This window comes from Microcaecilia unicolor, chromosome 1 (assembly GCF_901765095.1).
Source record: "Microcaecilia unicolor chromosome 1, aMicUni1.1, whole genome shotgun sequence".
In the NCBI taxonomy this organism is placed as follows: domain Eukaryota; kingdom Metazoa; phylum Chordata; class Amphibia; order Gymnophiona; family Siphonopidae; genus Microcaecilia; species Microcaecilia unicolor.
The window spans coordinates 600,468,526-600,484,467 of record NC_044031.1 but is presented as its reverse complement, the minus strand read 5'-3'; the positions used below and the strand labels follow the sequence as shown (position 1 = coordinate 600,484,467).

At 41.1% G+C, this 15,942-nt stretch overlaps 1 protein-coding gene across 1 annotated transcript in view; it reads left to right on the top strand.

Moving 5' to 3' along the window:
- The window catches only part of COL22A1 (collagen type XXII alpha 1 chain), a 743,309-nt gene that overhangs the window by 270,809 nt on the left and 456,558 nt on the right, over positions 1 to 15,942 (top strand). The window contains exons 10-11 of the mRNA XM_030219538.1: positions 5,035 to 5,079; positions 5,957 to 5,995. Of these exons, the coding sequence (XP_030075398.1) occupies positions 5,035 to 5,079; positions 5,957 to 5,995 (84 nt within the window). The remainder of the gene's footprint in view (positions 1 to 5,034; positions 5,080 to 5,956; positions 5,996 to 15,942) is intronic.

Here is a 15,942-nt window from a genome sequence, read left to right as displayed (position 1 = left end):
AAGCTCCCCAACCCCCCTTAACTCACTGTATAACACCCCACATTCCAATCCCCATTATAAAATACACACTCCAGCATAAAGTACAACTCTGTACCCTCCCATCCCCAATCTCCCCATATCACTCCATAACCCCTCTCCCCTTATTTGGTAGCTTGATCCCTAGCAAGGGGGGGAGGGGTAGCAGTTTGATGCTCCCAGGGAGAAAAGATAATACCAGCTCAAAACTGACAATTTTCCCATAAATAACACAGCTTGCAAAGTTAAATGCCAGCTGTGTTGCTCGATTTGCATAATAATGAGGTGCTGTGCAGACATCTGCATGCTTTGCATCTCATTATTGTTTCACTCATTTTGCCCAAACAAATGTGCAGTAGGAATAAATAATGCATGATTTTACTATTTAACATTAGTAAATATCCCTGTAAATTACTGTCCCAGATCTGATCATGGCCCCAGGAAAGTACAGAACTTGACCTGCTAAAGGTAATGACATTAGGGATGCCTTATGCCAAACAATTTTCCCAGTGAAGAAAATGGAAAAAAAAAAACCAACAACTTTTAATTCATTGGTCCCTAAGTTGATATATTTGCCTTTCATTGGTAGCAATTTTTAAAAGCCAAAGATCTAGCTTCCTAATTTTAGAGTTAGGTACATAGGTAACTTCCATTACTTTTCTTTTGTGTATTCATTAAGGGTCCACTCTACTAAGTTTTGGGCTTAACACACTCTAACGCAGGATTTCTTTTTTAATTGGAATTTTCAATACAATCCAAGGAATATTCACTTGTTTTGAAATTAAGGACTTAAGTATCAGCCCTAACCAGAGAACTGGAGGCAAGTCTTTTGCTATTGACAAAAGCAGTTAACTGTGACAGCTCACAGAAAACATATTTTATAGACTTCAATTTAACTATACATTTGCAAGGATATTTTAAGAAGAATAGGGCTCCTAACTGTAAAACAGCTGGCTTTAATAAAAAAAAATGTATCCTCCTCCTTTGGGTTTCTTTGGTCAAGTCAGGAAAAAAGCTGACTTGGCATCCCAAGAAGGACATATGTCTCTTCTTAAAGAAAAGATAATCAATAGAAATAAAACAAAATAAAACATGGAAAAGAAAATAAGATTACCTTTTTTTATTGGCCATAACTTAATACATTTCTTGATTAGCTTTCAAAGGTTGCCCTTCTTCGTCAGATCGGAAATAAGCAAGTGTTGGTAGATGACAGTATATATAAGTGAAACATCAAAGCATTTCAGTGACAGTCTAACAGGGTGGGGTGGATAGGTGAAAGACCAGGAGATATGCATGGGAACATCAAAGCATTTCAGTGACAGTCAGAATGATTGAATATTTTGACACCCACCAGACAGGACTTAACAAAGATCTGGGTTTTTTAACCCATTATAAACCATAAAGTTGTATTGCTCTGTTTGTCACCCTCCTCTCACCTATCCACCCCCATCCTGTTAGACTGTCACTGAAATGCTTTGATGTTTCACTTATATATACTGTCATCTACCAACACTTGCTTATTTTCGATCTGACGAAGAAGGGCAACCTTCAAAAGCTAATCAAGAAATGTATTAAGTTATGTCCAATAAAAAAGGTATCATCTTATTTTCTTTTCCATGTTTTAAGCCAAATTAATCAATAATGTGGCTTTCACCACTGAGGGAGGCTCAGAAGACTCCACAATATCTGAAACATTCAAGACATCAGTCTCTTGATCTAAAGCAGTTTGTTCTTGCATAGTCTCTTTTTCCCAGTTAGCAAATAGCAAATTTGGGAAATGGGAGGCAAAGATTGTTCTGGCACTAAAAGTACCTTCTTCATATATTGCAAAAACATTTTCCTAGACCAAACCCACCCACTTTAGGTTCAGGCCCACACATAAGTGGCACAATGCTGATGTGGCTGGCAAGGCTCCTCAAACTTTATCAGCAGAAGACTCCCGGCATCTCTCCCTCCCCTCCCCCACATGGCATTTTGGCATCTGTCAGCTCAACAAACTCCACAACCTCTCTGTACCTTTTCAATTTTTCAGTGTTTTGTGAACAGTGACTCATACCCGCAGCTTGTGCCAGCTGAGAGAATTCCCTCTGATGTGACTTCCTGTTTCCACAATAGTGGTACCAGGCAGGGGAGTAGCCATGGGTGCCACTTTTGCTCCAGGCCCGCCCAGCCTCTTCTGCCCACTCTCCCCGTCCGCGTGGTCAGCTGACCTTTACTGCCCTGAAGCGCTGTTCTCCCTCCAGCACCGGCGATTCCCATAGCCAGCCTTCTGCCAGCGCGCATCGTCGGGGCCTCTTCTCAGGCGCGTCCCGCCTACTCTGCAACTTCCTGCATCCCACCTTTGCGGAAAACAGGAAGTTGCAGAGTAGGCGGGACGTGCCTGAGAAGAGGCCCCGACGATGTGCGCTGGCAGAAGGCTGGCTATGGGAATCGCTGGTGCTGGAGGGAGAACAGCGCTTCAGGGCAGTAAAAATGACCAGAACTGACCATGTGCAGGGGGCTGTCTCGGGGGGGGGGGGGGGTAGAGGAGGGAGAGGAAATGCGGTGGCGGCGGCAGCAGCAGGCAGTAGCAGGTGGGGAGGAAATGCGAGGCCTGTGCCGACCCAGTCCACCTCCAGGCCCATCTAAAAATTGAACTCTGGCTACGCTACTGGTACCAGGTCAGAGGGAAGACTCTAGACTGGTGAGAGCAGCGGGTATGAGTCACTGTTTGCTGACTGTGAAGCACTGAAGATTTGAAAAAGTATGAAGGGGAGGAGGGGAGGGTGGAATTGAGAAATTATTGGTTGCCTGGGAGATGGAGTAGAGGGAGAGATGCTGGATGGGATATTTGTGCCCACCTACTTTATGCTCAGGTGCACCCAAAACTGAATGTCTGGCTACGCCCCTGTCTAGGTGATATATGTGGTAATTTAGGAACATTTATTATGCAAAAATTTGTATATCTAACAACATTTTCCCAGTTTTCCAACTTTTGCCTCAGTATCACATCTCCTTGAAATTGTCAATTGAGAATTTTTAATTGATTGAGTATGCTCAGCTGGAGTCTGAGAGACCTGCCAGCTCATTTTCGAAAGAGAAGGGTGCCCATCTTTCGACACAAATCGGGAGATGGGCGCCCTTATCTCAGGGGCGCCAGAATCAGCTTAATCGAAAGCTGATTTTGGGCGTCCCCAACTGCTTTCCGTCGCCGGGATGGCTGAAGTTCCCGGGGGCGTGTCGGAAGGGTGGCCATGGCGGGACAGGGGCGTGCTGGGGCGTGGTTAACAGATGGCTGGCTTCGGCCGATAATGGAAAAAAAGTGGGCATCCCTGGCGAGAATTTGGTCCTCTTTTTTGGTCCCTTTTTTTTAGGTCCAAGTCACAAAAAAGTGCCCGAACTGCCCAGATGACCACCGGAGGGAATCGGGGATGACCTCCCCTGACTTCCCCAGTGGTCACTAACCCCCTCCCACCCTCAAAAAAACTACTTTAAAAACTTTTTTTGCCAGCCTCTATGCCAGCCTCAAATGTCATACTCAGGTCCATTGCAGCAGTATACAGGTCCCTGGAGCAGTTTTAATGTGTGCAGTGGACTTCAGGCAGGCGGACCCAGGCCCATCCCCCCCTACCTGTTACACTTGTGGTGGAAAATGGGAGCCCTTCAAAACCCACCCGAAATCCACTGTACCCACATGTAGGTGCCCCCCTTCACCCCTTAGGGCTATGGTAGTGGTGTATAGTTGTGGGGAGTGGGTTTTGGGGGGGGGGTTGGGGGGCTCAGCACCCAAGGTAAGGGAGCTATGCACCTGGGACCAATTTGCCAAGTCCACTGTAGTGCCCCCTAGGGTGCCTGGTTGGTGCCCTGGCATGTGAGGGGGACCAGTGCACTACGAATCCTGGCCCCTCCCATGACCAAATGCCTTGGATTAGTTTGTTTTTAAGATGGGCGCCATCGGTTTCCATTATGGGGGAAAACCGAGGGCGCCCATCTCTAAATCCGGCGATCTCAGCATTTAGGTCGAGATTTGGGCACCCCCAACCGTATTTTCGAAACGAAAGATGGACGCCCATCTCATTCAAAAATATGGTTGGCCCCGCCCCTTCGCCGCGCCATGTTTGGAGATGGGCGCCCTTAGCGATGGGCGTCCCCATTTGAAAATGCCCCTCCTGGTCTATTTGCATCTGCACATTAGGTATATTGTTCTTATCCTGAACATTAACGTTCATGGCTGAAAACTGCAATGAGAGTGCTTTTCCTAAATCAGAGACAGCAGTCCAGATAGTTTTAAATGTCAAAACAGTAGGCTTCTTAAGCACAATTTCAGATAGTATTGCAGGAAAAACAGTACCTTTGTCAAATAGCGAAACTGCTTCATTCTCTGGAGCAGCCTAAACTCCTCCCAACACCAAAACCCCAGATTGCCGACTCAGAGGAGGGGAGAACCCCTCCTCACTTGTCCCAAGGACTTTCCTTCGTACCACGGGAACCTTCAGCAACTGCTGAAGAGCCTCCATGGTTGGGACCTTGAGACTAACCAGGCCTGGCTGTGGTGGAGGCATCCATATGTTGGAGGTCGAAGCTAGATGCTGCTCCTCAAGGCAGAAGCATTAAAGCAGCCAACGACTCCCGACTTCTGAAGGGACCTGACCTCCTCATTGAAGGAAGGAATCCATCGGAACAGATTTTAGTGATTTGTCTTTACAGCCTAGTGACACTGTTAAAGTCTTGGGTGTCCTACTGAATTTGACCCTTTCTTTTACAGCTCATATTTCTGCAGTGGTTAAAGCATGTTTCTTTAGGCTATGACAGATACTCTCTGTACAGCATCTGTTTGATAAAAAGGCTTTGCGTATTGTAATTCATGCTTTAGTTATGCAAAAGCTGGATTACTGTAATGTTCTTTTCAAGGGCATAGGTCAGAAGGAGACCAGGCGACTACAACTGATGCAGAACATTGCTGTAAAGTTACTTTTTCATGCTACGAAATATGACCATTTATACGTAGGATAACAAATTATGATGTTTCTTTTCTTAAAGGGGGAACCCGGCAGCCCAGGTCCCATTGGCCCAAAAGGAGAACCAGTAAGTAAGAAGCTATAGAATGATAGAATAATCTTTCACTGTATGTGATGTTTTTATCCCCAATTCAGAATCTACTGCTGTTTCTGTAGAACAAGCCCTAAGGACATCATGGGTAGGAGTCTGTAAATAAATGAGAATGTGTTCAAGTTCTTGTGTGCTCGTTAACAAGTGAAGCTGTGTCTTAATTAGCAGGTTATGGTGGAAAGAGATGAAAGCTTAGTTGAGGTGTGAGACTACAGCTTGTATTGCTTGTTCAGTAGGATGACCAACTGTTGGCTGATCTCTAGAGCCTCTACTGCCTTACTAGAAGGCTGCTGGTTCAAATCCCAGTTGATACACTTTTCCTTGTAAGTGAATAGTTGTTCGAGACCAGCGCCATACCAAGGGCTTTGCGAGTGGTGTAGCCACACAAGGCATAAAAAAATGCTCCCAGCCTACTGTCTCCTCTCATTGGTGGTGGAAAAGCAAGCAGGGCAGAATGGCACCAGTGGGCAAATTATGTAGGATGCAGCTATAGCTCTATATGATCTTGTTCAGGACTAACTTTCCTTGTCTATACTATATCTGCTCTTATGGTGTTCCTCTCAGTTTTATGGCCGATACAGTAGAAGTGCACTGGGACTTAAAAGGAGCATTAGAAAGAGTAAAAGAAGCAAACCACCTCCAATACTAAAACTAGAGGTGCAATAGCCCTTAGCTATAATGACCTCTTTGAATGCAAACATATCAAGATAATCTTTGCATAGTCCTTGACCCAAGTGATCTGCAAAAATGAATTACAAAGACATTTTTGTTGTCTATTTTTTTTAATGAGTTAATGCGAATAACTTCCATCATACAGCAAGGATATCTAGCTTTTCTTTTGTTTTCGCTATAGGGCAGAGCAGTTTGGGGCAAAGGAGAAAAGGGCGAACAGGTAAGGTGGCAATTATTTGTACTTTGAACTTTATGGTTCCTCTTATACTCGCTTTATTTTTACTTATTTGTTTAATATCTAATATACCATCTTGAGGGTCTTCAAAGAGCAGTGTCTCTAAATGGGTTTGTGTTCTTCATGAATCTGGGCTAAACTTCGCTTGTAAGACATTTCATTTTCAGTATAATCTCAATCTTTCAATTTTGTCATTAATGCTTTTCCTAACATTTGTTCTGTGCCAAAGAAGCCTCCTAGAGCTCATGGGATATAGCACATAGAGACAACATATCCACCCTTGGTCCCCAAATTGTGGAGTACCATGGGGTTCCCCTGTCTCTCCAATCTTATTTAATATAATCCATTATGTAACATACTTGAATCAAATTGATTCTGCTCTTTTCTGTACACCGATGATGTCTCAATTTATATCTGTTTTGCTAATGACATCATTAGTCTACCTCGCTGTATATTTTTAAGTTGTAGTATGACATGGTTTGCTATTAGTTTTATATTATGTGTTTTTGTTTGTATTATTGTATTTTACTTTGTATGTAATTTTGTCTCCCGCTTAGAATGACTCAGATATAGCAGGCTAAAAATAAAGTTTTTTTTAAAATTTTTATTATTATTATTATTATATCTAAAATAAAATAACATTCTAGACCTAATGGAAACCTGGGCAAACAACTTCAAGCTGAAACTTAATAGAGATAAAACCAAGTTCTTAATAATAACAAATCTTTACCACTCAATAAATTAGAATTAGAAAAGGTGCAGAGAAGGGCGACGAAAATGATAAAGGGGATGGGATGACTTCCCTATGAGGAAAGGCTAAAGCGGCTAGGGCTCTTCAGCTTGAAGAAAAAAAAAAGACTGAGGGGAGATATGATAGAGGTCTATAAAATAATGAGTGGAGTTGAACGGGTAGATGTGAAGCGTCTGTTCACGCTTTCCAAAAATACTAGGACTAGGGGGCATGCGATGAAGCTACAATGTAGTAAATTTAAAACGAATTGGAGAAAATGTTTCTTCACTCAACGTGTAATTAAACTCTGGAATTCGTTACCAAAGAATGTGGTAAAGGCGGAGTTTTAAAAAGGTTTGGATGGCTTCCTAAAGGAAAAGTCCATAGACCGTTATTAAATGGACTTGGGGAAAATCCACTATTTCTGGGATAAGCAGTATAAAATGTTTTGCTCATTTTTGGGATCTTGCCGGGTATTTGTGACCTGGATTGGCCACTGTTGGAAACAGGATGCTGGGCTCGATGGACCTTTGGTCTTTCCCAGTATGGCAATACTTATGTACTAAACTTCCTGAGCCCATACGCCAAGCCCCTTTCCTGCCCATCTTCAAATCCTTGCTCAAAGCCCACATCTTCAATGTCACCTTCGGCACCTAACCATTTCACCTCTATCCAGGAAATCTGGACTGCCCCAATTTGACTGTCTGCACATGTTGTCCATTAGATTGTAAGCTGACTGCACATGCTGTCCATTAGATTGTAAGCTCCTTTGAGCAGGGACCATCCTTCTTTGTTAAACTGTACAGCGCTGCGTAACCCTAGTAGCGCTTTAGAAATGTTAAGTAGTAGTAGTAGTACTAATGTACTATCAGCAACACAACTTATCCATTGGAATCCAGCCTGAAGATCCGAGGAATAACAATTGATCAACAATTATCATTTGAACCACTAGTATCCAAAGTAGTGTCCAATGTTTTCAAATCATTGTGGAAATTAAAAAGATTGAGACCATACTTCCCAAATTCAACTCAACTCAATCACTAATGCTATCTAAATTTGACAATTGCAATGTCATTTATACAGGATTAAAAACCTCATTAATAAGAAAAGTACAAACTGCCTAGAACATGGCAGCTTCCCTTGTACTTAGAGTTCCCCAATACTCCAAAATGACCCCACTTCTACATAGATTGCATTGGCTTCCAATACATGCTCATGCCACATTCAAATTATGTGCATTTGTTTATCAAATAATCTATGGTTTATCTCCATCCTATATGCAAAACCTCATTGAGTTGCCAATACGTAACATTAAGAAATCCTTCAGAGACCTTCTTATCTTACTCTTCCTTCAATGCAACAAAATCAAATATAAAACAATTCATACCGCTGGATTCTCCTATCAATGTACTAAGGGGTTCTTTTACTAAAGTGCGCTGCAAATGGGCTGCGCTAGTGTAGGCGCGTGTTTTGGGCATGCGCAGATCCATTTTTCAGCACACCTATAAAAAGGCCTTTTTTAAGTTTTTGCCAAAAATGGGTGTGTGGCAAAATTAAAATTGGCGCGTGTCCATTTTGGGTCTGAGACCTTACCGCCAGCCATTGACTTAGCGGTAAAGTCTCTCATGTTAACCAGTCGGTAATCACCTACACTTGTCAAGTCTGAGTTGCTGTCCAATTTTGGCCACGTGTCAGAAATAAAATATATTTTCTGGCACACATAGCGGATGCACGTCAAAAATGGAATTACCGCATGGGCCACGCGGTAGCTGGGCGGTAACTCCAAATTGACATGTGTTGGGTGCGTATAGGTGCCTATGCGGCTTAGTAAAAGGGCCCCTAAGAGATATAATTCCCTACCCAAACAATTACGTCATATTGATGATTACCTTATATTTCGCAAACTGCTGAAAACACAACTGATAAGACTGATTACCAGTGACAGAGGCAACCAATCCAATATCTAATCTACAGGTATTGCAATTATCAGTTTCTTCTTGATTTCTAATGTATCTCTTCGTATTTTCAGCCATATTTCTCCATTTGCTACTAACTTTTCCTTGTTTGCTGGTCTGACACATTAAAATATTTTACCTCTGTTTTACAAATTCTGTTCATGAATACTAACTCAATCTTCAGATTGAGGTAAATTGTGGCTATTTACCTTTCTACTGCAACATTCTGAGCCAATTGATGTTGTTATATAGAAGATAAAAGAAAAAAAGCAAAGAGGAAGATAAACAAGTAAAACTATTCGTTGGGAAAATATACAAAAGAGAAAATCAGTCTCAGTATCAAGATGCTTTACTGTACCAACAAAGAAGAAAAAAGACCACATGATTGATAGTAAAAATTAATAAGACCAAATTAGTTTCAAGTAAAATGTCAGTATGAAACTCAAGTCCAAACAAAAAAAACCTCAAAACACCAAATATAAAATATAAAGTCTGGAGGTGGGATTATATTAACTTTGCATGACTGTATTTTGGGATTAAGCCTGTCTCAGGGAAATCAAAACATTGATAAAACAATTCTGATATGAAACACAAGGAAAAGTATTAAGTTCTACTGCTACTAAAACGGCTCAACGTACGAATGGTAGGAATGACTTGGACAGTTATAGTATCTGTGGAACCACATTGGAAAATACATTATAGGGCTCCTTATACCAAGCTGCGGTAAAAGGGGCCCTACGGTAGCGTCAGCATGTGGATTTGCCATGCGCCGAGGCCCCTTTTACAGCAAAAAAAGGAAACAGCTCTGCTGTAAGTAAACACTTGCAGTGTAGCCATTTCCAAGGAGTGTCCTTACCACTACCTATTTAGGTGACGGTAAGGCCTCCTGCACTAACCAGGCCGTAACCAACCCCCCCCATCCCCAGCGGTAATAAGAACAAAATTCCAGTCATGCTGGAAATGGGCAGGCTAGGGGTAGCACTACCGCTGGCTCCCACGTTAGGCCAGCAGTAGTGCCGGATTGGCACGCAAGAAAGTGCCGTTTTGTAAAAGGGCCCTATAAGCAGGAGTCCAGAGGAGGAAATCCATTACTGTAAAGAGGAGTAAGATCAGCCATATAGCGCAATGACTGCATCTATGGGAGATAGACATAGGTTAGAGATTGGTGATCTGTGGTCACTGGGCCTCATGCAGCTGTTTTCATACCTCAATGTGCCTCTATCAATGCTAAAGGAAAACAAAATTGCAGTAAGCTAAGGACATTGCTTATCTGTTGTTTTCCTGTGCACTGAGAAGGAAAAAGTCAAAGTTATAGGCCTATGATGACACCAGTAAGATGCCTTCTTCAGCTACAGCAGACACAGGCTTATGGTAATCCCTACTTTTGTGTGAGCCATTGATGGTGATACTGCCTTTTTACTCTTCAACAGTGCCTGACTGGTGTTGCTTTTCTTTTCAAAAGCATTTGTTTCTCTTATTGATTCATTATGTATTCCTGGATTGGAATTTTCATGTTACAAATTTTTAGATTCAACTTTCTCTGGTTCAGTAGGTTCCATTTTGATTTATAGACCTCCTGGTCCTTGGAAAGAAATAAGGCAGTTATTAATTGACTTTTTATCTCAGCATAGTTTTAGTACTGATTCTTTGTTGTTGGTGGGTGATGTAAATCTCCATTTGAAGGGTAGGACTAATCTGGAGACTGACTTCCTTTCTATAATATCCTCTTATTCACTTTTGTTATTTTCTTCACATCCTATGCATGAGAAGGCACATGCTTTAGATTTATTATCAGTTCATATAGGCCCTTTGGCACATTTAGGAATTAATGAATAAGGGGGTCTTTTACAAAAGCATGCTGGCATTCTTAGCATGCACTAAAAGTTCACGTGCGCTATATGCTAAGATGCCTGTAGAAATATAATAGGCGTTTTAGCATTTAGTGAATACTAATTTTTAGTGTGCACTAAAAATGCTATTGCACCTTTATAAAAGGGGCCCTTAGTTTGGAAACAAGTCCCTTAGACAAACCATTTCTTAGCAGAATTCACTATGGGGCCCTTTTACAGAGTGGCAGTAAGCCCAACATTTACTGCTCACTGTTCCAGGACTACTGCTGGCCCAATGCAGCCGCCGGTGGCAGTCCCGCCCAGAGCATGTGCCATTTTTTCAGCTTTCACCTGCTGAATAAAAAATGGCCCTTGCGTGCAGGAAAAGTGGCCCCTACTGCTAACGCAGGGCCCTTTTACCCGCAGCTTGGTAAAAGGACCCCTATGTCCTTTACCTTGTTCTTCTTCTACCACTACTGTCTATATAGTTAGAAGAAAAGTTGATCCTTCTTTGTTTTGGGACTATGTATGCTCAAGTAGATTTTAATGTCTCAATTTTTAATTCTCTGGAGATATGGCCTAGTTCACTTTCTACGACAGTTGATAAGCTAGCTCATTTGATCCCTAAGATTAGACCAAATACACATCAACTACCATGGTATAGTAGTGAGCTAGCAAACCTAAAAAAAAATCTTGTCATAAGCTGGAACACATTTGACGAAGATCGCAGGATAAGACTGATAGATTAAAATGGAGAGTGGCTTTTAAACAGTATAAAATTGCCATTCAAGTGGCTAAACAGAAGTTTTATTCTTTACAAATTGAGAATAACTGTCTAGATCAAAAGAAACTGTTCAGGCTTTTTTCTTCATTGACAATTGAACCTTTAAAGAAATATGGTAATGGAAATTTGTGTCTTTCCGTTGAAACATTAGCTCAGTAGTTTCCAGAGAAGATCTTGAAAATTAGATCAGTTATTCCTCCCAAATTAATTGAGGCAGTATGCTCTTCTGTAGGTTGTATTGCTGAGACTTGCCTAGCGGATGGATAGACATTGGGTCTCACTCCCACTTATCACTGTTAATATGATTAAAATCTTACTGAAAAGATTGTCTAAATTGTCTTGTATATTGGATGGCTTGTCCTGCATACTTAATGACAAATCTGCCTTCTCTAATAGTTGAATGGCTTGCATAAATTCAGGATTATTTTTTTTAATGAAGGACACTTTCCATCTACTATGGGTGGTATTATTTTAACTGCCCTTTATAAAGAATATCACACTAGATGCAAGTCTAGCAGCAAACTATAGACATGTGGCAAGTATTCCGTTGATTATTAAGCAGGCTGAGGCATATGTATTTGAATTAAGGGTTTAAGGTTTTTTTTTTTTACTATGCAAAGTTATAGGGTGAAGAGAGATGATAATATTTTGATAATATTTCTATGAGCTGGAAGTCACGCTGTGGTGTTCCCCAGGGTTCTATTTTGTCCACTTCTTTGTTTAATGTTTTGCTTCAACCCGTGGGTAAGGTATTGGGAACAATTAAAAATTCCATTTTACATATTTGCAGACGATATTTCTTTATTGTTGCCAGTTTCAAAAGATTGGCTTTTCACTCTCTGATATAACGAGCACTATTCAATTAATTGAACTTTGGATCACCAGTAATTATTTGAAACTGAACCGTGAAAAGACCAAGTTGTTATGGTTAGGATCTCCAAAACCTGAATTTCCACAGAGATTTTCTATTGGTTCAGATAATTTTGTTTATGAGAATTCATCAAGAATTTTAGGAGTTCAGGTTGATAGTTTACTGACTTTTTCTGGACATATAAAACAATTAGTACAGAAATCTTTTCATGTGATGCAAATGTTAAGGGCAATTCGTAAATTTTTCGGATTTCCTGAATTTGTTGGTTCAGGCTTTGGTTCTGTCAAGTGTAGATTATTGCAACATTGTATGTGTAGATTGTGTGTTTAAGAACTTTAGTTAACAGACTTCAGTTACTGCAGAATACAGCAGCTCGACTAATATTCTCTGCCTCTAGATATGAATTTGCTATTCCACTCTTGATGAAGTTGAACTGGCTCCCTGTGGAAGCCAGAGCCCAGTTTAAGCTTTGTACTCTTATTCATAAGAATTCTAAATAGCCTAGTACCATTTTATCTTTGTGGTTGGGCTAGTGTACTTCATATTAATTCCTTTTATAGTATTTGTAATTTAATGTTTTTGCATTTTCCGTCTCTTGGACAATTGAAATATAGGTCCATATTTAATTCTTCCCTTTACTATCAATCAGTGGTATCTTGGAATTCTCTAGGAAATTTGCAAAAACTCTGAAAACTTGGTTATTTGAAAAAATGTTTTGACTCAATTAAGCTATTTTAATTATTGTGCAGTATGTAATTCCTGACCTATCTGTGTCAGCATCTTGGTATTGTAACCTACATTGAACTGTTTAGGTATATGTGGGCTAGAAGTGATGCATAACATAACAATTATTGTCAGATTATTTAATGATATTTGATTGTCTACATCCATTACAATTTGGTTTTAGACCATACCATTCAACAGAATCTGTCCTATTGGCGATTGTTACTGAGATAAAATCTTTGCTTATGGTGAATCAGATATTATTGTGACAAAGAGCACCAAGAGCCTTCAGAAATGCCACACAATTCTTTATTCCAATGTGGACCTGACATGAGTCTAATGTGAAAAGAATACTGTGTACAGCTACCAAGCTTCTTCCTTATGCAAAAGAAATTCTGTCCACTCCATAAACTGGTTACTCAGTGCATCTAGAACAAAAAGTACCTTTGCTCTTTGTTCAAATATCAAACAGCTACGGTATTATTACAGTTTGACTTGACTACTGCATTTTGATACAGTCGATTATGACATGTTATTGTATAAATTGAGTTCATTGGGAATCTCTGGTAAAGTTCTGTCTTGGATAAGAGAATTTCTTTCATGTTGATATTATAGAGTTAAAATAGCTGATCAAATTTCCACCAGCTGGACACAACCTTGTGGAGTATCAGGAATCGCCATTGTCTCCCATATTATTTAATATATAAATGACATCTTTATGTGATCATTTTTCTGCTTTTGGAGCTAAATTATTTTCATATGCTGATGATATGTTCCTGTTGATACCTGTACATGGCTTAGCACAGTTTCCCTTATCACAAATTTGTCGTGCATTAGGAAGTTAGAAATATTATGTTCTTCACATGGTTTTAAACTCAGTAAGGATAAAACCAAGTTGCTCTGGTTAGATCAAGTGGCCAAGAATATACCTTCAGATTTAATTCCCTGATAGCTCCATATTAAAAGTTGACATGGTGTCAAAGATTTTAGATGTATATTTCCTTATCTTTAAAGCCTCAAGTTGATGCAGTTGTAAAATCTACTTTTTATAAGTTATATTGTTTATGAAAAATCCTTTCTTGCTTTGAGATTAAACATTTTTTTTATTTTGGTTCAAGCAGTGATCCTCTCTAAATTAGATTATGATAATGGCCTATATTGTCTCCTTTCAGCCAACTTGACTGCTAGACTGCAAATATTGCAAAACACTGCAGCTAAGATGATCATGGGGCAAAAGAGATTGGATCACGTTACACCTACATTGATCAATTTACATTGGTTACCCATTAACCCCTAGATTCTATATTGCATTCCTAGAGATCCGTGCCAAAATCCAAGCAGATTCTATAACACCACACATATCTTAATTGGCTTAACAAGCTAATCAGCACTGATATCAGCGCTTAGGGGCACTTTAAGTTGGACACGCGCTGGATCATTTCTCCAGTGCATCTGGAAAAAAAGGGGGGTTTTGTGGGGGGGGGGGGGGGGGAGATGGACATGTAGCAAAATGAAAACCAGCACGCATCTATTTACGGCCTGAGCCCTTAATGCCACCTGTTGACTTAGCAGTAAGGGCTCACGCATTACCTGTGCGGTAACCATCCAGTGCATGCCAACTGCCAATTACCACCAGGAATGCCCCCGCAGTAGAAAATAGAAAATTATTTTCTACCACGTGTTTTCAGTGTGCGCCAGCTGCATGCACTAGCCGGGCGGTAATGCCGAGTTGATGCACGCACGTAGGCCCTTACCTGCCTTTGTAAAAGGGCTCCCAAACAAGCAATAATGAGCAATAATTGGCACTAATTAGAATTTATACATGCAACTCTAAGTATATTGTGTAACACAGTGCCCCTAATATCTAACACGTGCAGACAAAAAGGAGTTTGGTTACAGGCAAGGAAATGGGCATTTCAGGGGTGTTCCCAAATTTACACATGTAGTTATATAATATGGCCCAGTGCGTGCAAATCTATGCGCCGGGATTTATGCCAAGTTTTAGTTTGTGTAAATGGATGCACATAGATTTAAGTGCTGAAATAATCCACTAACCACCTTATAATTGAAAGAGAAAAACGCCTAGATTTTGACCCAAATCGGGAGATAGACGTTTATCTCACAAAAACAAATAAATCGGTATAATGGAAAGCCGATTTTGGACGTTTTCAACTGCACTCCATCGCGGAAGCGTACAAAGTTGACGGGGGCGTGTTGGAGGCATGGCGAAGGTGGAACTGGGGCGTGGTTATCGGCCAAGGAGAGATGGGCGCCTTTCGCCGATAATGGACAAAAAGTATGCGTTTGTAGCTAGAATTTAGGGCACTTTTCCTGGACCCTGTTTTTTCACGAATAAGGCCCCAAAAAGTGCCCTAAATGACCAGATTACTACCAGAGGGAATCGGGGATGACCTCCCCTGACTCCCCCAGTGGTCACTAACCCCCTCCCACCACAAAAAATGATGTTTCACAACTTTTTTTTTCACCCTCAAATGTCATACCCACCTCCCTGGAGCAGTTGTTAGGGGGTGCAGTGGACTTCAGGCAGGTGGACCCAGGCCCACCCCCCCACCTGTTACAATTGTGCTGCTTAATGCTTAGTCGTCCAACCCCCCCAAACCCACTGTACCCACATGTAGGTGCCCCCCTTCACCCCTTAGGGCTATAGTAATGGTGTAGACTTGTGGGCAGTGGGTTTTGAGGGGGATTTGGGGGGCTCAACACACAAGGGAAGGGTGCTATGCACCTGGGAGCTCTTTTACCTTTTTTTTTGTTTTTGTAAAAGTGCCCCCTAGGGTGCCCAGTTGGTGTCCTGGCATGTGAGGGGGACCAGTGCACTACGACTCCTGGCCCCTCCCACAAACAAATGCCTTGGATTTATTCGTTTTTGAGCTGGGCGCTTTCATTTTCCATTATCACTGAAAAACAAAAACGCCCAGCTCACAAATTGTCGAATAAAACATGGACGTCTATTTTTTTTCGAAAATACGGTTCGGTCCGCCCCTTCACGGACCCGTTCTTGGAGATAAACGCCCATGGA